The 27664-nt window shown below is 53.1% G+C and overlaps 1 protein-coding gene across 2 annotated transcripts in view; it reads right to left on the reverse strand.

Annotated features, from left to right (window-relative positions):
- Window positions 1-27664, reverse strand: part of SMG6 (SMG6 nonsense mediated mRNA decay factor) — a 107563-nt gene that overhangs the window by 34338 nt on the left and 45561 nt on the right. For both annotated transcript variants that reach the window (XM_039720514.1, XM_039720515.1), the window contains exons 11-13: window positions 20221-20337; window positions 19438-19606; window positions 11043-11244 (exon numbers count right to left, since the gene is read on the reverse strand). In XM_039720514.1, the coding sequence (XP_039576448.1) occupies window positions 11043-11244; window positions 19438-19606; window positions 20221-20337 (488 nt within the window). The remainder of the gene's footprint in view (window positions 1-11042; window positions 11245-19437; window positions 19607-20220; window positions 20338-27664) is intronic.

Consider the following 27664-nt stretch of genomic DNA (forward strand, 5'->3'; position numbering starts at 1 on the left):
AAATCTTTACTCATTAAAACTAAAAAAAGTTACTGGTACTAGAGGGAGCTAATAATAAAAACTGGCAAGGGGTGCAAGTTCCAGAAGCATCTGGGTGACTTAAGAGCACAAAAATGATCTCCAGAGGTGACCTCAGCACCAGACATGTGGCACGTCACCTCGGCTGGGAGGTCACTGTATGAGCTCCAGAAATGCACAGCAGCAGGCACGTCCCTGACACACCCTGGGGAGCTGCTCCAGGGCCACTTTTCCATGGGAATCACACGTGGAACAGGTACCAGGTGAAGTGACACAGCTCTGGAAGGACGCAGCAAACATTCCTTCAATCACACATGGAACTGGTATCAGGTGAAGTGACACAGCTCTGGAAGGACGCAGCAAACTCTGTCTTTTTCTGTGTGTGGATATAAATCTCTTTGCTTCCCTAATAATGGCTGCTGTAATAAACATCACATCGTTTATGCTTCAGATAAATACGGAACCAGAATGTAAATCTGCTCTGCTGTTCACAGAGCAGGCAGGCAGTGACTCCTCAGAAAACACATTTGTCTTCATACTGAGAGCTTGTGTTTATATGTGCATCTACCTATTCCAAGCACAATGAAGTTTTGGGAAAGTTTAAAAAAATAAATCAATGAAATGACTACAAATAAGAACCATAGTTGTCACTATTCAGAATATATAAACATATAGACAAATATTTGTTACATATGGTGGAGAAAATGCTTTATGTAAAATGCTGTATGTAAAAAGTTAAGGCAAATTTTGTTGATTTAAATAAATTATGGCTTTTACCTTATGTTTAAGGAAATATATGCAAATATATTATGGGGGAAAATGCATTAAATTATCTGCTGGATTAAATATCCAACATTTTTCACGTCCCACCACAGACACAGCCAGGCCAGCAGCAGTCAAGCTGCTCATGTGGGGTCTGTGTTTGGGAAGAATTTGAATGCTTCCCAATGAACCTTCCCTTAGTACCCCCCTGTCTTCCTAAGGGACACGGGTGGCCTGGGGCTGAGGCACTGGCCTGAAATCCTGGGTATCAGGGGTTTGTTCTCATCCTGAAGCCAAGGCTTCCTGTGGGACCAGCTCGGTCCCTCAGCCCTGTGTACCTCTGCTGCCAATCCCTAACAAGGAAATTGCTTTTCCTTCTGTCACAACGTGTTGTGGAGATACGTTCATTAATGCCTGGGAAGCGCTTTGACTTCAATGACTTTGAGAAAAAAAAAATCAATAAATAAGATTATGGTGGTGTCTTCTTCTCTCTGGGGTTTGGGATGTGTCAGCAGGAGGGCACTGAGGGTGACAACTCTGTCCTGCCATGGGAGCTGGGCTCTCCAACCTCGCCCAGCCCCAGCCCAGCGCTGGCAAACGGATTTGGCATCCACAAAAACAACACAAGCTTCAGCTGGGAGCAGAAACGTGGGGAGCAGACTCCAAGCTCAATGACAGAGGTCACCTTCCGTCTCCCATAGAGACAGAGTAGATCCCCATCTGTTATTTGGGCTGACCACTCCCTGCATTCCACCCCGTCCACTTCTTTGGCAAGCTGTGCAGGACGTGGATCTTTCTTATTCAGGATAACAATGAGGAGTTATTAATTGGGTCTTTTTTAGGGTTTCCTGAGGTCCTTCCCATAGCTGCCTTGGTGGAGACCACAGCCGTCCTCGCCTTCAGATGGGATTTAAGCATTTCAGTTGGGCAGAGACAAAACAGTGCCATAAAAGAGGGTCCCTCTAAAGCTGAGCCATGGGCAGAGGCCAAGAGTCAGGTCAAGGACTGAGTTTAGTACCAGAAAGAAGAGTCTGAGCAATGGCAGCTTATCCAGCTGGCAAAGTTGAGGCAAAGATGCAACCCTGAGTCCCAAGGACCTCTCATGTGATGCAAAGCACCACAATAACACCTGAGCAGCACAAAGATTGTCTCAGGCCACGCTTCATGCCCAGGGACAGCTCAGCCAGCCAAAGCAGCCTTTCCATTTCCTCAGAGTTTCTCTGGGTAGCAATAAGAGATGGCTCATTGGGAGGGGATCCAGCATTAATGGTGTTTTAATGAGGCCTTTCAATACACTTATAGACTAATCAGCAAATTCCACGAGGTCTGGGCTCCAATATGTCATTCCAAGTACACTAAAGCTGTGGCAATACCTCTGCACAGGCAGAGCTGTGCACTCTCTGGGCCTGATGCCCTGCCAAGAGGTGACAGGTTTTGTGCTATCTGGGTGCTGGGGCAGCAGAAACAAGGCCATTTCCCACTGCAAAATCCCAAGGGAAGCACTGTGTGCTCCAAGGAGGTGCTGCACATGGTCTGACTCTCCTTTCCTAGGTCACTCCACTATTCCCAAGGTCAGCGAGTTTCTTGAATAGGACATTTCCCGTTTCCCAAGAATCTGTGCTGAACCCCTGGAAGCAGCTTTTAGGACAGAAGGACAAAAACTTTTTAGTAAGTTTAGGACAAAAGGACTAAGCACAAGTAAGTTTCCCATCTCATGACACAAACCTGGCCTGACCATGGCACAAGTGAGGACGCTGGACAATGAGCGTCATCTGATCCGCACGGAAAGATCCAACCCCAGGCGTGGGACAGGGCTGATTTATCCTGTCAGTCTCTGCCTCGAGCTGATGATCCCATCCACTTCCAGAAAACACTTTAAAAGAGCCTTCAGCTGACAGCAGAGCCAAGCTGTGCAGGGCTGGCTGAGCACCCGACACGTGCTGGGGCACGTGCACAGCTCACACCCTGATTCACTTGGAGCTCACACTGTGGTTGAAGCTCCCTGTCCAAGATGAGCCTGGAGGAGAGGCAGAGGTGCATCCAAGGCTGGGGAGGAAGGCATGGAAACATCACAAGCCACTTGAGAAAACTCCCCACGCGCTGTGGTAGCACTCCTTCCCTCCCCAAGCCAGGAAAGAGGCATTTCAGGGACAGGGAAGGTTGTTTCCACCAGCTGCTGGTTCTTCCCCCCCCGCAGGAGATGGGGCTGCCTGGAAGGCAGCACCCTGTACTTCCCTGCAAGCTGTGCCCAGACCACAAAGCCACTCTGCCTCTCACTGACACAGAGGGTGAAGAGAACATGTGTAACTGGATCTTAACACGTTGGCAGGTGGTTCCTCACCTCGCAGTGTGACTGCAGTTCCCACACACAGCCCTCAGCCCCGGGCAAAGCAGCAGGACCCCGGCTCTGCACGGGGGGGCTGCTGTTAGATCTGCTCCTCCTCGCCACCCTGCCTGCCCAGGGCTAGGGGATGACCTGTTCACACTTGGCTGTGGCAAAGGGGCTGCAGGGCTTTGAGCTCCTGCTGCCCCAGAGCAGTTTCACAGCCCGATGCCATGGCCGCGCGTCAGCAGCCCCGAGCACGCGGCACGGCCGGGCCAGAGGATGTGAAAAGCTCCTATGCCCCAGAGACTGCAGTGCACAGGATACGGCCTGGATTAAAATCTGGTCAGCAGAGGTCTTAAAATGTCAGTGTAAACAGGAGGGCAGTGCTGGCGGGGCTGCAGGGAAGCTTGCTTGGGCTTATGCTGCTTAACAATAGGTTCAGTGACCTGGACAAAGAAAACCTCTCCTGATAAAGCCAGCAGATTAGACACTGACTCAAACCCTCCCGAGGTTTCAAGAGAGCAGCTCAGAAACAGGCAAAAACTTGGGATTGCTCAGTCACTTACTTAGGAACAAACCCCATGCTATTTACCACAGTTAATGCCAAATTGTGCCTGCAGGAAGGAGCAAAGGCTGCAGGACACTGGGAGTGTCCATGGGTATAGAGGACAGTGGGACAGCACAGTGTCACCTCCTCCTGAGGAATAACATGTGCAGCCTGGACAGTCACAGCTCAAACACACCAGGAGAGCAGCTCAGGGGATCCAAACCATGCCCCAGACTGTCCTGCCTCTCACTCCATCTATTCAGCTTATAAAAAACAGGATGGGATCTGGGGGGACTTTGGATACATTTACATATCAGAGTTAGAGCAGCACCCCATGACTTCTCAACCTACAGCAAAATTCAATTATTGGAAACTGAGACAAAACAAATTTTGCTGGGAAATAATGCATGTTTTTAACAGCAACTGAAACTGGGCCTGGTGACAATTTGCTGAGGATCCTGAAGGGTTCTCAGCCTTCCAGAATCGAGGGTTTGTGCTTTCTACAAGACCTGCTGTTGGAAATTTCCTTGTGGTTTCATGAGGCAGAAAAAACCAGTGGAGATGGCCACAGCTTCCCCAGCTGGCCAGCATCCGGGGCTCTCCCGGCCTGGATCCCCCATTCCCAGAACTGACACACACCACCCTGGGCTCCTCTTTGAAGAGGGGGTTTCTGACCTGTACATTCTTCCCAGAAGTTCCCTGATGTTCAAAGCACCTTGCTGACAGACAGGCAGGTGTGCCTGTGACAGTGACCACCTCCCCAAAGCCAGCGTGGGGGCGGAGGGGAGGGGGTGGCCCCCCAAACACAGCCCTGGGCAAGGCACGGGGGAGGGCTCCCAGCCCAGCTGTGACATTTCCTTTCACCTATACCTGTACAGCTGTTTCCTACAGGGCTGCAGCCTCGAGTGAGATGTGTGAGGCTTCTGTAGGTGCTTGGGAACAAGATGGAACAGAAACGCTTCACACCTGGCCCCAAAATTACAGCACGCTGGCAGGTGGCCAACATAAACTGGCAGAGTACCAGTTGCAATGGACATCAATTAAGCAGCCTGTCATCCTCAGACTGCAGGCTTTGCTTTTTGCGATCTGCATCGCTCCTTAAGCCTTCAGCAGCACCAGCACTGGAGTTTTCCAGATGGGATCATTTCCCGCAGATTCCACTCGCTAGATTTATTGCATTTTTTTTTCCTTTTTTTAACCCACCCCCCCCTTCAAGAGGCTGAACTATTATTCCACATTGCAGATTTCTCCAGTGTTGGATTCAGCCTCCTCGTGCTGTGCTAGTGCTTGTTTGCCATCAGCTCGCTTCACCTTCAGCTGCAGAAACTCAATTTTAAGAATATCCTCAGAACTCTCCTGGCTTAAAAAGTGATTAAAAACTGAGGCCAAACAATAAGTGAACAGGACTCCTCTCTGGAAGATACCCTGCACAACCCTAGGAGATGTTGCAGCAGTCACTGGACAGAACTTGTGCCCATTGCTACAATGCTGCATTTAAAACAGCACAACAGACACCAGCATTGCCTCCTCTGCCACCCAGACCTGGGGACATGGACTGAGCCTGGCACTTCCCACTGAGCTAAAGGCACCTGGCAAAGGTAGAGAGAGGTTCTCACAGTGCCCACACAGCCCCTGGCACTCATGGCTCAAGGTGATGCCAAGGACAGCTGAGGAGTTCAAAGCAGGTGATATTCCCCACACTACCTTCATGGTGGCATAAAATCCAGCCTCTCCTCCATCACCCCGTGACATCATCTTCCAACATGGCCCATAATTTAGTTTAATTGCCTTTTACAATCCAAAGGCACCACATGAAAGGGAAGGTCGAGGCTGGGATGGAGTTCACATACTGGTCAGAAAATGTAAACATCTCTAACTCTGCTGCCTCGGGGCTGCCAGCTCCTGCCAAGTCCCAGCTCCGAGCAGGGCTGCCCGTGGCAGGGATCTTTCCCTGCCTGTTTGGAAACCAAGGCAGGCAGGAATGGAAGGAGTTTTTCAAGGATGACTCCTCATTGGACTCTCCTACTTGGGGCTCCGATCTCTGCTCACAGTTTCCCTTTTCCTCTCTGGACCAAACTCCAAGCTGGAAGCTCTCGCTCTCATGGGCTGAGAGCATTTGCCTGCCAGCTGGAGGGAGATGCTCCAAGGCTATGGAATGGGAATATGGAAAGGATGCTGAGAAAACAAGTTACATTTGCTCACTGGGGTTTTCTCTCTGCTTACAAAGAGTTTGTGCTCTCAGAGCTCTGGTCTTGTTACCTTTTCTCTGATGCCTTGCAAAAAGTCCTCCCAAAATCACAACAGTGTGGCCACTCCAAGGTGGATTTAATCCCTGGCATTCCAGGAGTCATTAGGTCTCAGAAAGGACAAAAATTCTGGTGTTTAGAGGCATGACAAAGCCCAGCCACTCCAACAGCTACTCCTCCTGGGCTTTTAAACCTGGGGCTCCCTTTCCAAGAAGCATGAGACATGACTACAGGCTGCCAAGAGATCTCTGAGAGTCTTAGGAAGACTGAAATACCATAAATAAGTGAAGTGAATAACAAGACAAGACTAATTTTAGCCCAAGTCTAAATAATAATTAGCTCCTAAACAGCTAATCCAAAGGCTACTGCCCAATCTTGAGCATGTTGGGGCAACTAGAGAGAGGGTCACATTTGAACTATCCACCTGGGCTGGACAGTGCAGAGGGAGGAGATTTGGGATTTCTAAGGAGAATAAAGCTTGGGACTTAGGCTATCTGCACTGACAGGTGAGTGAAACAAGGAACAGCACCGAGTGTGGGAAGCTCACTGGCCACCCCAGAGCTGGAGGAGCCACGCAATACCCAGCTTGTAGGTCTGGCAGTAAAATATTGCTAATTAATTTTCAGAGCCTCGCGTTTTAGGGCTTTCATTTGCCTGGTGAGGTGAGACAGGGTTGAGACCAGTTGAGTGGTGAGTATCTGAGACAGTCCACTCCACACATGAGCCTGCACATGAGGGAAAGGAAAAAAAGTGCCTTTCTGTTTGAGAGGAGGGAACCACGGTGACTGGCCCTATAAGCACATGTATTAATCATGCACCGTCTGGTTTTAATCCACACACTGCTGATCCTGCGTCTCACTGTATTGTTATCAGGGGAAGGAGTATTTCTCCTCAATCTTATTCACCAGCCAAAAGCCTGAAAATGCAAAAAACACATTTGTGAAGTGCCTTCCCAAGGACCCTGGGCCCCGGACCTGGTGAGCTGGGGCTGCTGCCTTTTTATTGGCGTTTAAAAACCTTTTATTAACGTGTGTCAGGGCTGGGGGAGGAGAGACAGGCTCGGGTTTCAGGACCCCCCATGCAGAGAGGTTTATTGTGGGAAGGGACATTAACACTTTCTCCTCCACATCTGCCCATGGCTGGGGCATGTGGCAGAGGGTGTGCTGGAGGAACAGACCTGGGGGATGCACATGCTGAGCCCATGAAGAGCTTGCAGGGATGTGGGCAATCCACGCCTGCAGAGAGGAGAACCTCCCTGCTCTGCTCCACATCAGGGATATCTGCAGCTCTCTTCCAGCTTTGCCACAAGCTCCATGGGGTCACTGCAGAGCAGAATGCTCCTGAGACATCCACTGAGAGCTAAGGAATCCAGGACGTGCCCCAGGTTCCAGGGCTGCACCCACGCACCATCACCAGGACTCTCTTTAACCTCAACACGACCCAAGTGTTTTCCATTACCAGCACCACAACTCCACAGCTGCCACCTTCCCCCTTCCCGACCTTAACTCAGCCATGCTGCTGCTCCCAGCTCTTGCCTGGGGTCCAAGGCTGGGTGAGGGAGGTCCTGGCAGTGTCTCCTGGGGCTGCAGAGGCTGCAGACACAGCTGACAGCTCAGGCACCAGGCTGCATAGTTTGCTGCTGACTGGTACGGTCGGTGGTGTTCCATCACACAAGCTGCAGTGGAGATGTGCCCAACACACACACCCAGGAAAACAACTCTGAGCTCTGCTCACCCCAGAGCCAGCTTTTGTTGGTTACAGCTCCAATGACAGTGCAAGAGACGATGGGAAGCTCTAAGTGTCCCACTGGCTCCAGCAGGAATTCGAACGCGCGGCTTCATGGCAGCGAACGGAGTCAGAACGTTTTCACTCAAAATAAGAGCCAGGCCAAATGCTCAAAAACTTACTGAGGAACTCTGGCTGAATTCTGCACTCCATCTGCTAAATGGGACGTGGAGAACAAAAAGGAGTGGGAAGCACAGTGTTTGTCCTATGCAGCTTACAAAACAACCACCCTCTTGGTAGAGCAAAGAGCCCAACACCATTTTAAGCCCAATTCCTTTTGGTTCTGCCTTTCAACAGATTCTTTTCCTCTGAAATGTTACAAATTAATTAAGAAGCTAGAGGGTAAAAAAATTGGGAAAGATTTTGGAGCATCAGCAAGCAAGGTGAGATATCCTTGTAGTAAAAGCCAACTGCCTCTTTCCAGTCATGCAAGTGGTAGAAAAAGGACCCAGAGTCACTCTGGCACACCAGAACCCACAAGATATTCACATTGTGCCATATAAAGAGCAGTACATTCTCATTGCCTCTCCAGCAAAGAATTTGGGCTGAAAACTGGGCCAAGACTGAGAACACAACAGAAAGAAATTTGGTGCAAAAAATAACTCCTGCTAAAAAGCAATGAAAAATCAGTATGGGAAAAAAAATCAGCGCCAGAGAGTTGCTCCGCTGCCATTGCCTGCTGGAGGCTCAGGGACACAGATCCCAAAATTCCACCATGCTCAGCACAGACCTTCCATGCAAACAGCCCAGAAAAGCATCCCACAGGCTCAGGATGGTTGGGGTTGGAATGGATCTTAAAGACCATCCAGCTCCAACCCCTTGCCATGGACAGGGACATCTCCTACTAATTGGAGCAGGCTGCTCCAAGCCCTGTCCAGCCTGGCCTTGAACTGATGAACTGCCAGGAGCTGGATTCACCTGGGCCCTGCATGGGAGGGCAAGGAGCAGATGGTGGAGTGGAGATGGCACACAAATTTAAGTTGGGTTGGGGGGGTTCTTTGCTAAAAAGTGCCTTTTTGTATTTTGCTCACAGTCACTCCCATGTGGGTTTGTGCCTCAGGTCTGGCTGGCTCTGCAGTGCCTTCTGCAGCACCCCACTCCTGCAGAGCCCAACAATTCCTCCATTAATGCTGCAGAGGGATAACATTTGTGGAACAGGGCAGTCACTTGACTGCACTGATGCAGCTGCCACTGCAGTCTCTTTCTAGAGCATTTCCAAATGGCAGAAAATGGGGTAGGATCACCCAAAGAGGTCACTTTGCCTCCTGTTCCAAGGTGTTTACCTCAACCCAAGCTGTATTTCAGAGAGTCACTCAGCTTGCTTTTAAAATCTCCAAGGCTGGAGAGTTCCTCAAGACTCACTAAGGAGGCTGCTTTCAAGTGCTGACTACCCAAAGGTATGAAACTTTTCCTGAAATTTCTTAATTTATTTTGCTACAATTTCTGCCTGTTCCTTCCTGTGCTTTTCAGCATGAAGCTGGAGGACACCTTGTTCTCCTCTCTGCCTTTTCTCTGAATTTCCTTTAGACTAAAAAGCCTCAGTTCACCCAGGCTCTTCTTGGAAATCAGGCTTTTGAGCTCTCTTTGCTAACTCACTGTCCTCCCCTTCATCCCCTCAGGTGCCCTCTGCACAGTGAACATGCACACCTGCTGTTTCACCTGTCTGACCATTAACAAAAACACTGATCAGAAAGAAATAAAGGGGTACAGGCACAGCCAGGCCTGGCTGCTTCCCTCTGGGATCAGTGCTGCTTTTCCAGCAGAACTGAGATAACACCATGCCTGATATTCCAGAGTTCCTGGGTGGCTGCTGCTGAGCTGTGAGGGCACCAACTCCCACCTGTGGAGTTGTGCAGTTTCTTTACAAAGCACCAGAACCAAAGGGAGCTGGGACAGGGAGAACTCAGCTCGGTAGCTCAGGTGTAGCTACAGGACAAAGACACAAAGATGAGTGCAAGTGCCTGGCAGGGCAGGTAGATGGCACTCCAAATAAACTGGTGTGAGGTTGGAGGAGGCAGAGTTCAGGGAATACTGACCCCCTCCCACAAGTTACAGGGCACCACAGTTGCTCAGCCACCTCACCTGCCTGCTGGGGGCTCTGGTTTGTGGCTGCTGGGAAAAGAATCTCTGTATAGGGACACTTGGATTGTCCCCAGCAGAACACCCCTGAGGCCACCACACACACTGGGCAAACCTTAGGGCAGCAATGGCAACTGCACGCTTCTTATTTTAACCCTGTCAAACAGAACCTTGAAAATTCATGCTTCCACAGACACTTCCTGGATGAAACTGCTTCCCCAAACTGAGAGGGCTCCTGGCTTTACTGGAAGCCTGTGCTCCCGTGCTGCAGGCAGTGCTGTGAGCACAGGTTGGGGCAGACAGAGAAGTGAAACAGAAATTTGCACCTTTGGGTCCCTCTGTGAGAAAGGTCCTGAATTTGTCACTGTCATTTCAGGACAGTGTCATGAAGAAGAAGTGGCACAGGGAAAGGCACCTTGCCATTGTCACACGCAGGCTCTCCACAGAAACCTGCTCTGCATCCCCACTTCTCCTCCTGGAGCATCAACCCCTCAGGGAGGGGACACTGCAGCTTCCCAGATGAGCCACGTTTTCGGAGCTGCAGTTCTGCCTCCGAGCAGGAAACTGTTGAGAGCCACTCTCATCCTGCCGTGCCTCCAAGGGCGTGCAAAACAAATGCCATTGTGCCTCCTCCATCCCCCACCAGGCTCTGACACATTCTCCAAGTGCAGCCCCCAGATCCCTCCTGGCCAGGTGGTGGCAGAGAGCAGACCCAAAATCCCATATCAACAAGGGAACTGATTTCATTATTCTAAAAACAAACAGCCAAAGGAAAGTTCAGCCTAGAATGGGCTCCTAGAGCAAAGAAAGGAAAATAGAGAGCGGGCAGTGGGGAATGCTTCATATTCCTAAAAGCCTTTTGTACGTTAACACATGGTGTCTGCTTCTCTCTAGTCACCTATTTATCACTCTCCTCTTTAGAGAAGGAAAAAAGTCCTGGCTGCCTTCCTAAGGCAGAGTTTTGTGGCCGGGGGGAGGGGGAGGGTGCTTTAAGCATGATGCAAACCATTTGGAGTGCACCGAGAGCTCTGCCAACACAAGCTGCACTATTTAAACAAGTGAGGAAATGATCGTATATACAACATGCCAGCGAGCACACACACACCAGAGGAAGTCGAGAGGGGTTTTCATGACACAGAGCTGGATGTCAGCGGCTGAAAGGTCGATATTTTCCCTTAACACCCTTCTCAATGACTTAATCGTGTTCCGTTTGCACAGAAAACTTCCCAAGAATAAAAGTCTGGAGGAATCGAGGGGGGATGTTTGGCCTACTGCTGACCTTGTCCGAGGTCCTCTCCACGTAGCAGGGCTCCTGGGGGGCGACCAGCAGGGGAACGAAGCCCGAGAGCAGCCGATCCTCTTCCAGGCTAAGCAGGGCAAGGTCGTCATCTGGGTCCTTGTACAAGGGCACCTCCGACTGATTCACTGTGGTCAGTATGTTACAGAAGTCAGCCAGCGTCGCCCACACATCTACTGAGACCCTGGGAGAACGAGGAGAGACGTGAGCAATTCAGGGCTGGAATGCGTTGGGAGTTGCCTGCAATGCTGCAGCGAATACCAGAGAGGTGAGGCCAGGCGAGGCCGGCACCGCCGCTGCCCTGCCCCGCTGCAGCTGCGCTGGCACCGACCCCACCAGCACTGTGACCCTCACCCGCCAGCTCCCTGCACGGGGACAGCTCCCGGGGTGTCCCCCTGCCGCTGCTCTGCCCACCTCTGCCCCAGGGGAGAGCTTCCCGGTGCAGAACCCAGCTCGTTCCAGATGATGTGACTCAATTTTAAAGGCTGCTGGAAGGACAGAGAGAACACCCGCGCTGCTGTCGGGGCTGAAGGGGCTCTTGGATGGCTCCAATCCACCCTGGGGGGCTCCAGCCCAGCCCGGAGCATCCTCTCCTTCACACAGCTCCTATCTGCTGTGACCACAGAGATTTTCACAGCTGAACCCCTGCCATGGGGGGTTAAAGCCGTGTTTTGTTTCTCACGAGTGACCTGCAAAGCTGCCTCTGCCATGTCTCACGTTCCCAGAGTGGCAGTGATGTCCAGGGTGCAAACACAGGAGCCCTGGCCTGCTTTCCATGCATTCCCATCACACATCCCCATGGCTGAGCACAACCCAGGGAAGGGCCAGCACCCCAAGGAGAGCCAGTGTGGAGAAAGCAGAGAAACAAGCAACAAACATGGGGCTACTACAGCTGACCAGGCTGTCCCACACTGCATTTCCCCCTCCTGTTTCTACAAACACTCAGATTGGGGTTTTTTTTAGGATGTAAACTGGGATTTAAGTAGGAAATAGGGGAAACTGGGGCTGATGGGCTTCTGGTGGGCTGCTCCTCCAGCCCACACCTCTGGAGGAAAGCACAGGGAATCCAGCATCCCCGGGGGTGCAGCAGTGACCGGTGCGGGCCGAGGCAGCCCAGGGCTGGAGGGAGGCCCCCTGCTCTTTGAACTGCTCCAGGTGGACAGAGTCTGCACTCGGTTATTTACGGGAATCAATGTACCAGGAAAGCACACTGAAATGAAACATCTTGTTTTCAAGAGCGTCCTGGGAGCCAGGCAGAATGAGGAGCCATTAATCAAAGCCCGGCACGTAATCAGCACACATGTAAGGCAGAGTCGCCCACGTCCCTGAGCCAGCCCTAGCCCACGTCCTGCAAAGGAGGAGAGGTCCTTCAGAACCCTCTGCTCACAGACACCAGGAGCTGGGTTCATTCACAAAGCTCCATGGCTTGGCTCAGCCAGGTCTGGCTGTCAGAAATGTTTAAATATGGAAAAAAATAAACAGTTGCAACACGTTTTTCGGAGGGATCTGTCCGAGGCCCTTTGTGATGTAATGGGAAACGCTGCGTTTGTGCTACCAGCTGGAAAATAAACAGAGCTGCGAGGGTTAAAAGGAACTGAACTTTCCACGACCCCTATCTGCAAAAGAAGAAAATAATAAGAGGAATGATCCACTGCCCCACAGCCCTGATAGTTTATCCTCCGGCCCAGGCTGCAGAGACAAGCACCGGATGTGATAGGGCTGCTCTGGGCCACCTCCAAGGCGAGCTCTGCCCATGGGAGATGCACAGGGCTTGGGAGGCTCAGCCTCCCCCAGTGCCCTGCTGGCAACTGGGCTTGGCTGCCTGAGGCCAGTCACATAGCACTGGTGGGGCCCCACGGCCACGAGGGCTCGCTGGGATGAAGGAGGTGCAGAGGCATCAGCAGGGAGAGGAATGGGAAAAGTGCCCAAAACTGCTGGGGAATGAGAGCACTGGGGTGTTGGGGACAGGCAGAGATGCAGGGGACATTTCCAGGGGGCTGGGACAGCCAGGTGTATGGGGCCGTGGTAGAGGAGAGGGGAAAGGAACACATTGCAGAGAGTTTGCCCATATTCCCAAAAAATAGAGCTGCAGGCAGGGGATGATGATGACAGCACTGTGAGAGGGAGGCAGAGGGCAGTGGCAGGATGCTGGGCTGGACTGGGATTCACTGCAGAGCCAGGGTGGTGGTGGCAGGAGTATCAGCACAGATAAAGTACAGGGAGCAACTCCCTCCACAGGGCTTGGCATCCAAAGTCAGAAAAATACCACAGGAACAGTCACTGAGCTGGCACTGCTAATGTCCTTGCAGGCACCCAGCCCAGCAGCTCCCTTCCTCTCCCCCTCAGCAGCACTGCCAGGCAGGGCACCCCTCACCACCCCTGAGTGTGAGAGCAGCCCCTGTCACTTCATCCTTCACCTACAGCTTGACAGTGCCTTGCCACATCTCCCATTTGCCCTAGATGTGACAGATTCCCACCCTGGGCTCACTTCAGTCAAACCTCAGACTGCTGGCTCCCTGGGTAGCCAGCTCTCACTGCACTGCTACCCCAGCAGCACCCTGCAGAGCCTTCAGAAAGCCAAGAAAGAAGTAGTGCTGGCATTTTTCCCTGGTTTTCTCCTGTGATGGTAGAGCAGCACTGCAGAGATCAATTCTGACCATTTTCTGCCACCCTCTCGGGTGCAGCTCCTCCTCTGCAGCACATCTCCCATCACTGCCACCACCAAGATCATTCACCAGCTGCTGCTGCTGGCAAAACCAGTGTGGACAAACGGCTCACACTGACACCTACAGCCCTGGGAATCTCCTGCTGGGACATGCACTTGCCCTGGAAAGGTCACACAACACTTGTGAGCCCTGTCAGCCTCCTCCTCCCCACTGCCTCTGCCCAGGACCACTTCACGGCCACCCCCAGGCTTTATTTCTGCCTTGTGTCACCCCCCGGCACGGCAGTGCCGGAGCCTCTGTGCAGAGCCCAGGCAGCTCCAGGTGCCTGGAAGCTCTGTGCATGCACAGTGCCACGGCTTCACCGTCCCTCTGCGGAGGGAGGCCCCGAATTACTGACACGGAGCCCAGGCACGCAGCTCCCAGGTACAGGGACGAGGCTCCCAGAGCTTTTAACCGAGGAAGCGAGAAGGGGGTGAGCGCGAGGTCTTTCCTCGGAACGGGGGTTCATTCACTTCCCCACAGACACATTTACATTTGCTTATTCCACTAGGACAGGAAAAAAAAATAAGAGTTAATTTCTTTTTTATTGCCTCAGGATTCCAGGTTTAATGTAGCTGTCAGTGTGAGCGCAGCCCAGCTGCAACGCCGACGGACACGGCCCGGCCAGGCGAGAGCAAGTGTGCAGAGAGCTGGACTGCAGCCCCGGGGCTGAGAGCCACCCCGGCCAGGCTGGGCAGGGCTCCTGGCAGCGATGATGCCCATCTGGGCATCACCACAAGGCAAAAGGCACACACCGAAGCATGGGGAGAGCAGAGGATGCCAGGGCGAGCCTGATGCTCACCGAATCCCCACCATCCTCACCGGGGGCGCGCGCTGCCTGGTGATTAATATCAAGCACAATGACCCCACGTTACAAGCCTGCGGGGGCCTGTGGAGGTGGCCATTTCCTGTGTAATACCAGCTTGTTTAAACACTAACATCCAAACTGCACAGCTGCAGCACAAACCCGGAAAGCGCGGCGCAGAAGAAGCCCTGCATTGTGTTCCCGGCGGCTGCCGAGCCACGCTGCCGTGCAGATGGCAAACGCCTCAGGCCGCTGCTCCCGGGGCCGGGCACCGGCACTGCCAGCTCCCTGTGCCCGCCGGATGAGCTGCTCTGCATCTCCTCCTCCCGCCTGTCCTCCCTCCTGGACCACGGGAAGATGAACTGAAAGCGGCTCCTTTGCAAGGAGCAAAAAGGGTTGGCCATGGGAGCTCTTCCCAAAGGCCCTCAGCAGCCCTGGTCTGGGCTCAGAGCAGGATGAGGTGGTCACAGCCCTTCTGCATCAGGGATTTCCCCCACTCTGCCCTGCACACAGTCCCTTTGGCCAGCCAGGCACCCATAAACCCATAAACCCATTCCGCTCCCAGGAACCCACTCTGGAGCTGGGGATGTTCTTTACCCAGGAGAGGTGCAGTCTCTTCCAGCCAGCACCAGCTTTGCCACAGCCCCCTTCTCCACAGAGACTTTTGGCTTCTCCTTTGGTCGACTTTATCTCAAATCTCAGCCAGGTTTACACTGCTGAGACACCTCTGAACCCTGGCTTTGATGTCTCGATAGGGAAACTCTGGTGGCCAGAGTTGCTGAGGATGGGATCTGCAAAAGGGATTTTCCATTTAGTCTCCAGCAAACTCCAGCAATGTCTTGGCACCTCTGTGCAAGACTCTGTCCATCCCTCCCAGTGGGAGCTGCCATCTCAGTGACACTTCTCCACAAGAGCGAAGTGATGAGAGCGATCTGGCACATCTCTCTGGGAAGGTAAGCTCTAGAATGTGCTCACAGCTTTTGGATTTAATTTAATACTTGGTTTAAATTAACCATTTTTAAATGCTTGCAGACAGTCTCCACAAACTGAGAGGCCCTTGGCCCCGTGTGGAAGGAGCATGCATTTGCCAGGGTCAGCCCTGCAGCAGTGTGTGTCTAGTCAGTGGCTTCCCCATCAGTCCTTCTGCTTCATTTAGCAGTGGATTAATTGTGGCAACAGAACAGAGCAAGGAGCAGCTCTGTCCAGCCCTCTTCACCTTCCTCCCAGCCATATGTCCCAAAATGGGATAGAGTCACTTATACAGCAGCCTCCTTGGAGATCCACCTTCTGACCCATCTGCTGCCAATATCTCTGACTCAGGGGAGCAACCCTGCTCCCTTTTTCCCTGAATCCCTGCTTTTACACCCCAATCTCTGCAATTCACTCCTGGGGACATTTGGTCTGAAAGCTGGTTCTCCAACTGCCTTAAACAACCACCTGCAGAGAACTCGACACTCGACACAAGGTTTGCCATGAAACATGAAGACTGAAATTAATTTTAAGATACAGAAGTGACAGCTGCTTGCTGCTAGGAGACCTGGCAACACCTGGTTCAGACACACAATTACTGAGGCACTGAAGCAGAGATGTCCAAGGTTAAGTTTAGCTCCTATTCTGGAAAGACATGAGGAAAGAGTCATGGAAAGCTCGCTGAGTACCTCTTCCAAAATAGGAAGGACACCTTTCACCTCTCAAATTCACACAGAGAGGTAGTTAGGAAGTCCAACAACTGAAAATCTGTTCCAGTGCATCCCCTGAGCAGTGATGACCATGCAGTGTGGCCAGGAGCTGCAGGAGTGCACCAGACCAAGAAGGGTGGATGTGGGGAAAGACGGAGCTTCTCGCTTGGGTTCAATTCAAGACTGCTGTGCCCCCAGGTAGGGAGAGGCTGCCTGCCAGAAACCAGGGTTCATTCCCAAGCTCCCACCAAGAAAAACGACTGTGAAGACACAGCCTCCTGAGGCTCTCATCCCACTCCACGAGCCCACTCCTGCATGGCTCACATCCATCTGCCGGCTTTCGGCAGCGCTCGCCCCTCACACCTTTCCCTCTGCCTCTGTCCAAGGGGGAAAGCAGCGAGCTGAGGAATTTGGTGTGGGGTTGGTTTTGCTTTTTTTTTCTTTTTTTTTTTTTTATTGTAAGGACTCAAATCCAGCAGTGTGATAAATGCATCCGAGCTACAATTAGGAAGATATATAGCATCAGAACGCGAAGGTCTGGGCAGCGTGGTGAAACGCGGGCTCTCCAGAGCCCCAGCTATGTTTCCCATTATGTAACCCTGGTCATGGGCAGACAGCCAGACTCCAAATGAAAAAGAGACTCTGGCTTGGCACCGTTTCTATTTTCCTATCCTCATTCGGGGTCAGCGCAGTGTCATACAGCTGCAGAGAAAGCTCCGGGGATTAAACCTGGGAAAGACTCCAAGACCAGGACCCGGGTTCAAGTACCAGCTGAAAGCAATAAACCAACTGCCACAGCTGGGCTGAGTTTAGACGTTCTCAAAGTCCCCCAGCTCTCTCCCATATGAAGAAGGAGCGATTGCAAACATGGCAAGAGAGGCCTTGGGACACACAGCCCCAGCCCAAAGCTCTGGCTGCGTCCTGCCAAGCTGCCCTGCTGGCCACGAGCCCAGCCCAGCATTCTGGCCCTGGATGAGCTGCTCTTTGATGAGAGCTCTGGGCTCTGAGTGGGCTTCCAGGTGGGTATGAGGCCTGTTTTTTCCAGAAGCTTTAGCACATTCATGGCATCTCTGCAGGGCGCTGCTGTGCTTCAGGGGATTTCTACATCATTTTTCTGTGCCCATGCCATCACAAGAGGCAAGGAAAGTGGTTTAAGAGTATCCAGCCATCTTCTCTGTTGGCAGTGGTGGATCTCACAGCATGTCCCAGCACTGGGAGCATGTGTGACACGGCCCAGGCCCCTCACTCAGCTCTGTAACTTGGCATCTGCACTTGCTCCTCACGTGCTCTCCCTGCTCCTGAGCTCACCCTGCCCAGAAACCTTGGCTTACTCCACCACGCCTGCTGCTCTGACCCATGTTTTACTTCTAAACTTCTTTGAAGCTGTTCCTATCTAAACCCTTGGACTCGGTGGCTCTACCTGGTTCCTGAAGAGCCCCAGGGCAGCCAGCAGGCTTGTGTCAATAGAGAGCTGAAACACTAACCCAGTGCTCTCCTTTCCTTTTCCTATCCCCAGGGCAAATGTTGCAAATTCCAGGTCATGCCCAAGAGCAGAGCTGGTTCCCTGCTGTTCATCACTACCTGCATCTCCATGGAAGATCAACCACTGCTGTCCCAGAGTCCTGGACCACCAACACCCAGCCATACAAGAGATCTGGGCTGGAAGAGCAGCGTGGCTAAGGCAGATCCTCCACGAGAGCCAAAGAGCACCAGAGTGGAGGAGCTGGGAGCTAACATGGGGATAGGAAGGGCACAGTGGGACAAGAGGGACACCCGCCATGAAGACGCCAAGCAAGACAAGAGATACTTCCTCCACTGAACACATCAGGATCTTGGGGAGTAGAGCCCCCAGTCTATGCCCACCACTCCCCCAAGAGCTGGGGTGGGCTGCCACCACCACCACCACCACCACCAGCACCTTCTCCCACCGCAACGGGTGAGCAGGAGCTGGCACCTGCTCCATCACCCGGGGGGACAGAGCCCCGTGCCCCACAGGAGGGGGAGCGGCCGGTCCCAGGGCAGGCGCCGAGCGCTGGCTGCGTGAAGCCAATCAGAAATTCCATCTCGAGGCTGCCCGTGGCCAAGGGCTCGGCGGCTCCCTGCGCAGGCAGCGCGAGGGGAAGGGGGGATTGGTGCAGCCGGGCTCACGTGACGGATCCCAGTTTGAGTTCCTGCCCAAAGATGGGCAGCAGTTCACATGAGCAGGCAGCGGTCCCACACCGAGCAGCCGACAAACAGAAAACAGACTCCATCTCCACAAAATGAGGCCCAGAACTTCCTGTGTGAGATTTCCATTTCCTCAGCCAAATGAAAAAGAACTGGAGTAAGAGGCAATAAACCAGGAGAGCGGGACTGGACCTGACGCACGGAGCGGGGACCCATTAATGGTTAAGCCACTTTGCTGGATTACTCTTAATGCTCCTTCCCATCACCCAGGGTTCTGGCTCCTTTGGATTAACAATAAGACGTGATTTCAGGCTCTGGATCCGGAGTACCGGAGGCAGATGGAAAATCCTGCGGGAAAGCAGCTACGGAGCATGCTCAGATGCCGTTTCGCATACTCCATACTTGGCCCCTTCGCTCAATTTTCTGTCCAAAAATATGCAAATTGCCTAGTCCGCATTATGGACTAATGGGCTGAAATCGGCCAGTTTAAAAAATTAACCCTTTTGTGTGTTGTAGGGTAGGGACAAGCGGTTTCTGAAGCAGAGGGGAGGTGACTTTTGGAGCTCCAGGAACGGGCAAGCTGCTCCAGGCTAGCTGGCCCAACCAAGGTTGGTCTGACTCAGTCAAAATAAAGGCAACAAAACCCTTATGCTGGAGATGGAATTCCCTCTGGTCCAGAGGAAGGCCCTGCCTGTCCAGCTGGCTGGGCCAGCAGAACACCTAAAAGAAGGGGATCCCAACAAAACCAGATGCATATCCTAAGCAGAAAGTAAAAATCCACCTCATAAGCCATCTTCTGACACATGGAGAAATAGGGCAGCCGCCAGGCACCCTCCAGCCCCACTCACACATCAATGAAGAAGTCACTGTGTCACCAAGGGTGACAAATTCCCAACATTCCCTGGGCAGGCCTTGCCTGGGTGCTCAGGTCACAGTGCCACAGCCAGCAGTAAAGCATGAGCAAGGGGGAAGGGTGGCACGAGGAGCTCAGGCAGGGAGCAGAAACCAGAGGGTGCACGTACTGTTTGGGGAGCTCAAGAGACGTTGGAGGAGGATTCCAGGTGTCCGGGTGGCCAAGCATCCAGTCCGACCAGACCTTCACACTGGGGAGCAGCTCCTTCAGGTCCTGGGGCAAGGCAGAGACCTTGATGTCGTCCTCCTCATCCTCCTGCTCCATCTCTTGTGGCTGAACTGCAAATAGAAGACGTGAGAGCTGAGGCAGCTCACCACAGCCAGGCTCAGGCAGGGACTGGGAAAGTATGACACAGATCCCAACATCCCAGCCTGGGACGCACAAGGGAACAGCCACAACCCACAGCAAGCACAAAGACAGATCTGTTCTCCCTCCGTGGACTGCCCTGCAGGGCAAGCCAGGGTGTTTGTGATCCCTTTTCTTGAGGGCAGCAGGGTGCCACTGCACCAATCACAGAGACAGGATTCCCAGGTCCCAGTTTTAGGAAGTTTCCCAGTTGCTGGCAGAAAGCATGGCCTCATCATTCTATCCCTTTCTTCCAAATGCTTCTGTCTGCACACACCAGGGGCTTTCCTAGCTAAAACCTGGGCAGAGCTTGGGATGCTGGGGGAGAATCCGTCTATCCCTTTCTTCCAAACACTTCTGTCTGCACACACCAGGGGCTTTCCTGAAGCTGATCTAGCTAAAACCTGGGCAGAGCTTGGGATGCTGGGGGAGAATCCTAAGGTCCCAAAAGAGGAGAAGGGATGTAAAAACCAGCAGGCAATGAAGGCCTGACCCCCACCAGGCTGCCTCGTGGGCCCCTGCACGGATCCTGCTGCTAAGCCCTTACCTGGCACACATTCCCTCAGCAGGCTGGTGCACCTCCTGACCAGGAGGGCAAACATGGAGAGCCCCAGGGCCGTGGCCTGTTCCTGGATGACGGAGCGGCAATCCTCAGAGATGCACTCTAGGAGACAGAGAGGGTTTGGGTCAGATCTGGTGTCACCTTCACAGCCTCCCTTTCTGCATCCCATGAGGGGCAGGAGTGAGCAACTCCCTAATTTACACCTGTCCCAGACACAGTTGTTCCATGCAGGGAGGACAAAGGTGGTGAGTAGCTGCTCTGGAGTGGGAAGAGGCTGCAGCCACCCTGCCCACACCATGCCCAGCCCCACGCCATGTGCTGAGCCAGCCAGGACCATGCTGGCACTCAGGGCTCCCAGCACAGAAGCTGCTGCTGGGGTTGATGCCTTCCCCTGAGGAGGAGGGGATGTTTAAGTGTTAAAAGGGTAATTAGCTGCATGTTTGATCTCTGTCCCTGCTGGAGTTTTAACCTCAGCAGCTGAGGAGGGGGCTCCTCCCATTAGTTTCACAGTCACACAACAGCTTGTCAAGAGAGCTTAATTGGAACTGTTACTCAAGGAGATGCCACACAACCACAGCCCTTCCAAAGAGAGCTGGCTCAGAGTGAGAGCAATCCCCCCGGCACATCTACACCCAGCCAGAAACCACTTCTGAGGCTGCTGAGAGCAGCGGGGAGCTGGCTCGAGGGAACTGCCTGGAGCCAGCCCTGGGTTAGGCTGGGAGGCCAGGGGTGCTGTGGGACATGCCAGCCTGCCCCAGAGCTCTCAGAAGGGGTTTAAGCCTCAAGGGAAGCCTCTTCCCTCCCAACTTCCTCTGCTCCCCATTCACATCTTCCCAGGATGTGGGGGAGTGGCTGGCTGGGGTGAACCCACACATTTACTGGGCTCCTTCCCATCAGTGCTGTTTGCTCTGTGCAGGATGCTCCTCGCTGGCTTACTGCAGCATCAGAGCTTCCACCTGAGAACAGCTCCTCAAGGCTGGCAGAGGACTTCTACAAACTCACAGCTACTGACTCTGGATGGCTGAGTGAAGCCCCAGGGCTGAGACAGGGAGGGAGAGCCCCCAGAGCCCCCCAGCTCCCAGGCACCTCTGCTGGAGACATCAGCACCAGCCACACGTCAGCACGGAGGGGCTGGGAGCTCAACTGCCCAGATGAGGCAGAGCAGGGATTTTGAGCAAACAGCAAGAGGATTAGAGCAAGACACTGGGACCACGTTTAAGCCAGGGCTAGCAAAACACCTGAGGTGCACAGAATAAACAGTGGGGTTTTAAGGACAGATCATTTCAGAGGAGTGGGGTGGGATGTTAAAAACATCCAAAAAAAGACAAGAACACACCAAGAAAATACAGGAAAAATAGGGAGGAATATCTGAAGGCTTGATTGACTATTCTTACAGCTGTCAAGGAGTTCAGCACCCAGTGTGGAGGGTAACCAAAGCAGCACCAAGGCACCTGGTAGCTGAAAGAGGGTGCTTTGCTCGTGGAGCCAGGGCTGAGCTGATGCCGCAGAGCAATGGTAGGAGGAAGTGCTGTACTACAGGGGCCGTCAGCTTTTGGAGGAAACATAAAACTAAAGATGTGACCACTCTGGGACAGTAAATCTCTTTCATGAAGCCTTTCCCACAATTAAGAGTGTTAGTCCCAGTGCTCTGGCCACAGTCCAGTCCAAGAAATTACAGTCATCTTCCCCGCACTCCCTCCCCTGTGCTCGGGTGAGATGCTGGACTGTCTTCCCTTCTTGTCTTAAATGGACACACAACAAGACCACGGTGGTCCAGCTGCCACACCTGAGTCTGGCAAGTCCCCTGGGTGGTGAAAATCTCTGGGCATTTCAGCATGGACCCCCACACTTTGAGTGGGCAGCCTCCAAGGCTCCAGGAACTGTGCTCCAGCCAGACTCACAGTGACCCCCAAACTGAGCTGGTGCAAAAGCTACATCCTGACCCCCTCAAAACAGGCAAAGCTTAAAACATCTGCTTCAGTGTTTGTGATGGTGAAGGTGACGAGCACCCTTTATTTCAGGGTGTATTTCAGAGACTGGCTCCAAAAGCTCTGTGGTGGCTGTGGCCAGGCTTGGTCCCAGCCCTTCCCACTGCCACCAGCAGCTCTTGCTGCAGGCTACAAGTTCCCCACACAAAATTTAACAGCCAAAATACAGTAAAAAGTTTCCTGCACTTGAGCTGTGGCAGGTTCAGCTGTCCATCAAACATCTTGTGCTGCTGCAAACATGATCTGTGTGCCCACCAGCTCATAAAGCCACGGTGCTCTGATGTACCCCAACAATGCTCAGCCCTGGTACAGCCTGCAAAGCTGCCCACTCTGCAGGTAAGAGCATTAGCACACCCACACTTAAAGGGCTGCTGTCACACACTTCCAGCTCAGCTACCATGGGTGTTGTCAGCTCATCATTAAACTCACAAAACGCACACAACTCCCCCAGTCCTGAAAGTTCATTCACCGGATGAGCTCATCAGCCTCATTCCCAGGAGAATCCTCCAGCAGAGAAAGACAAACATCCAGGTGGGTGCTTGCTCAAGACCCCTGAACATGCACCAGCAAAGGCCTTTAAGAGCTTAATTATAGCAGAAAAGAGGAAAGCACCATAAATCAGGAGAAACTTTCTCTCTGTGCCTTCTCACCACTCTCCTCGGGAGGCTGGGAGCTTTGGCTTGCCCCAGCTGGGAGCCAGTGGCCAGGGCTAACAGAGGACGGGGACAAACCCCAGGCTACCCCTGCCACAGGAGACAGACAAGGTAAGGGTATGAAGGGCAAAGCACTTGGGTGTTTAAACAGAAACTTGTAAAATGTTTTGAGTGATGGGCAATAAGGAAACCAACTCTCTGGACCCACTCAGTGTCTGAGCCTACCCTGGCACTAAGAGGAAAACATTTTGTAGAAAATATGCTGTAGTGAGGTTTGGAGCAACAAATCTGCTCTGGAGCCCACAGGGCATCATTACTTCTGACCTGAGCTGGTAATTACGTCTGTGCTGCTGGAAATGCACAGTAAGACACAAACTTATTGGAAAGCAATGTTTTTGGAGGATGGAGTGACACTCAGGTCACTTCGGTCCCTGCAGTTGCACAGCACTAGTAAAAATGGAGATACCAGCTGCCCCAGACCAACAAGCACGGGCAGAGAGATCCTGACTGCCCAAGTCAGGGCAAACTGCAATTCCCAGATCTGCTCCCCCAGATCCCCAGTGGGCGCAGGTGAAGCAGAATGAGTGACAGGTAATCCTGCACCCCACCCCCACAGGCTGTCACCAAAGCTCGGTGACAGAGACTTCAAGTGGCATCAATGGCACCCCAATAGTTAAAGCTGCCACAAATCCACTCCACTTCCTTCCCTGAAACCTCAAATGGGGCTGTAATCAGATAACCCTCCCAATTCACACCAGCCACGCTGCACAGCTGGGGCACACCGTGGAGGTGTCAGGCAACTGTGGAAAGAAATCACACACAAAGGAAGGGGCCACGAGGTTACAAGCTCTGAGGTAGCTGGAGCTGTGGCTCCTCTGTGCCACCAGCAGCCACAGCAGTGACACTCCACAGGAAATCATCCAACACCACCAACCACAACATGTTCCCCCTCCACCTTTCTCCCCTTGTAAGCCAGCAAACGTCCCTGTTAATGCCAGCCCTGGATAAACAGCTCCTGTCACGTCACCTCTCAGCTCTCGCCTGCGCAGCCACCCTGAGAACACCAGTGCTCAGCAGGCTCACAAATGTCACCTCTCAGCTGTGCCACTGCCTTCAGAGGTGCTGCGTGGGTGCAGAGGCAGGTGGGCAAAGCTGGCACTGCTGCCTCAATAACTGCTTGTTAAACCACAACCTAAGGTCAGGGCTCCTGCACTCGCAGCCAAGACTGACTCAGGGTAAATGCACACCCTCATTTGTGCTGTTGTACCAACACACAGCCCCTGGAGCCAGCTGAGCTGGCCTAAAAAGCCTCCTCTGGGGAGCTTCCTTAGGCTGGAGCTGTTTCTGGACCACTGGTAGCCCCACATTAACATCAGCAACATTGCAGTCTGTGGAACCCTGCATGGGGCTAGGAAGGAGCGGGCAGAGCATTTTCAGTCACCAAACACTTTGAAATGACTGATTTGTACTACCCCACACTTCATAGGCTGAATCTGCCTCAAAGATCTGTCTTTCTGCACCAGAAAAATAAATGACAGCCCTGCAGAGCCTTGCAGTGAATGTCAGGGCTCTGGAGGCCAGACTGGCAGCAGGACATGAGCTGCAACAGTGCTGAGCACCCTGCCTGACACTTGCCACTTGTCAGCCCCTTTTTCTAGCTGGCTCAGACTTTGCTGAAGTTTCCATGCTAGGTGCCTGTGTCAGCCTGAATTCTCCTGGAAATCTTCAGCCAAAACAGCTCAGCCACTTGTGAGAATGAGGCTAGGAACCAAGATAGTGGCTTACCCCTTTTTGTAAAAAAAACACTTACAACCTTTTCCTTCAGCTAATCTAGCAACTGTAAATCCTGGAACAAGGATCTGAGATTTTGCTGCAGAATAACCTCTTTAACAGAGAGTTTTCCTGTCCTACTAGAAATCTGTCCACACTTAGCCAAGCTATAAACATCTGAAAGACAGCAGTTTTTCCATACTCGGTAGGAATTTGTTTCAACAGTTAAAACTTGTTAGGATTTCACCTCCCTGAGCAAGCTCCATCTTCCTACCTCCCTTCACCTGTGTTACAGCAAGTGCCCTGCTCCCATCCAGCAGGTGGGGACTTTTGTAAAAATGTCCTTGTATGAGTGCCTGAGCTGGAGACTGGACCCAGGCTCCTCCAACTGGTGCCCAGGAGATCTGCTGTGAAGCAGAGCCCAAGGGTGAGAGAGGGAGAGGGATGGGATGATAAAAATGGGAGCTGATGAGCATCAGACTGCAAGAACAGAGCAAAACCAACTGGGAACCAGCGAGGGGTGGTTTTTGTGAAGATCAAGAAGAGTCCTCCTGTTTCTTTGCGTGTAGGAAAGAGGTTTTTTTCCCCAGCTGAGGTCTGGGCTGCACAGAGAGTGCTGTTTTCCTAGCAGGAGGCAGTTTCCTGCAGGGATTGCAGGGAGCTGGGTGGATCAGCAGCTGCAGCGCCCTCTGCAAGCTCCTACCTGGATTCTCCAGGGGTCTGTGGGCTCTGCTCCCACCCAGCCTGCAGCAGAGCCCCAGCCAGGACTCCCGCAGCCATCAATCTACCTGCTCCACAGGGGAGAGGGTGAGAGGCAGAGAGAAAGGGGACTTTTGTAGCGGGGAGAAATTTGTGCTTCTCTGAGAACGTTATATTCATGGAAAACATAAACCAACTGTCGTCAAAGTCGTCTGAGCTCAGGAAATGGAGCGGCCGGGAGAAGGCTGCCATGTGGCCGGATGTTATGTATTTCTAATTAGTGCTATACATCTTTCAGCAGCGAGTGTCCTTTTGCTGGGAAACACAACGCGCTGCCCTTGTTATTGTAACTGTCAGAGAGTGCTTAAACAGATAATCTCCAGGAAAAGTGATAAACACATCCCCTCTCCCACTAGGGTGTGCAAAACAGCAGTGCCAAACCTTTATTAGGGCAGCACAACCAACCACAGGAAATGGGAATGGGAAAAGAGCAAGGGGCAGCCGCCCACGAGGAGAGGGATTTGCTGGAGGAAGCTTCTCGTGGCTGCTTGAGTGCCATGTGCTGAAGGAAATCCTGCGAGGGACAATCGGGGCACAGCCAGCACAGGACACGTGGGCTGCTCACAGGGATGGGGCAGGGCTGGGAGTGAGGGCCCCCAGCTGTTCTGCTCCGAGTGTGCCCCCAGTTCGGGTGGAAAGGCGCCACAGCAACCCCCAAGCTTACAAGCAAGCAGAGGACATGCTCCCCCATCCACCCATCCCAGCTAACAAAACACAAGGAACGCTGAACCTTCCACAGTTAAAACAATCCCAGCCAACAAATCTCAAAGGAGAGCAGATTCCTTTGATTGGAGCAACCAAACTGCCTCAGCCGAGGGTCAGGAGGGCTCCAGGGGGGCAGTCTCCATGCTGGCCTATCTGTCCTCACCTGAGCTGTGGCTCCAGGTCTGGAAGCCCAGAGCAGTGCTGGCAGCAGGTGATCCCAGTGCTGGCAGAGCAGCAGGGATGTGCTCTGCTCCCAGGGAACAACAGCTGAAGCCACCTTTCCTGGTGACAGGGTGAAGGACTGTATGGGAAGGCACTCAAAAGAACGAACAGTTCTGTGGACACAGTCCCAAGGATGACATAACAGGCTGGCCAGGGGACACAGGAGCTGCAGGAGCTCGGTGAGCACAGGGCTGGGGGCGAAGGCACCAGCCTGATGTGTCAGCACATCAACTCTGGAGGCACAGACAACTGATTCACCAGCTGGCTGCTGCCCTGAGGGGAAGAGACCCGAGCTGGGGTCACCTCGGAGCTGACACCACCTGAAGGCAATTCCTCTGCTCCCTCACTCTCAGACACAGCTTTCCCCATGAGTCACTCCCACCAGACATAGCCCTGGCACAGCTGCAGGGCAGCCCCCTGGGCTGGGGCTGTCTGCAGGAAATGGGTGAGGAGAGCCCTGCTGCCGGCCCAGCCTGGTGCAGACCGCACACAACCTCGGGAATATCGAGCAGCAGAAGTGAGGGGGATGCTCACAGCTGTGGGGCATTTCCCCGCCACCCCCTCGCAGGGGAGCTGTGAGTCACTGGCACTCCCAGCTCTGGGAACTGGCGAGTCACACACACACTCATCTGCCCCCGAGAGAGCCTGGGAACCTGCAGGCACTGCTCAGCCCTGGCTGATACCCTGGGAACGATGGGCAGCTTTCCTGGAAGGATGCTCCCAGATTCTGAGCAAACAGGATGCCCCGGTCCTTCCACCACCGTGGCCAAGCTGAACATCACCACCTGCAGCACACAGGGCTGGACCTCTCCCAAACCATCTCAGGATTTTAGTAACAACCTGGATGCCCCCAAACCACCTCCCTGTGCTGATGTCCCCCCGTGGAGAGGCAGGAAGGCCCTGGCAGGGTCTTGGTCACATCAGCAGCACCGGGGAACTCGCTGCACGTGTTCCCAGAGCAGCTGGGGCCGCCCAGGAGCCTGCAGCTCCCTCTGCAACCCTGAACTTGTCCGAGGGAAGGAAGGAGGGAGGCCTAGGAGGTGAGGAATGCCGGGGGCCTGGGGAGGATGGAGCAGCTCTCCCTGTGGAAGCCATTAGATATTCAACACTTCATTTGTTTCCAGCCGTCCTGGACTGCAGCGCTGGGCTCTAGGACGGGAGGCTCTTCTCTGACGTAACCAGGAAGCAGCTGCAAAATTAAGGAATCCCTCATGACATCATAAAAAGGGTCGATGGTTTACAGGGGAAGGTATAAAAATTAATGACATATTCCCACCCGAAGCAGAGAGCCTGCCCAGGAGCCACAGGGGAAGCCATGCTCTGCCCAACACG

Source organism: Passer montanus, unplaced genomic scaffold, assembly GCF_014805655.1.
Source record: "Passer montanus isolate IOZ18808 unplaced genomic scaffold, ASM1480565v1 scaffold44, whole genome shotgun sequence".
In the NCBI taxonomy this organism is placed as follows: domain Eukaryota; kingdom Metazoa; phylum Chordata; class Aves; order Passeriformes; family Passeridae; genus Passer; species Passer montanus.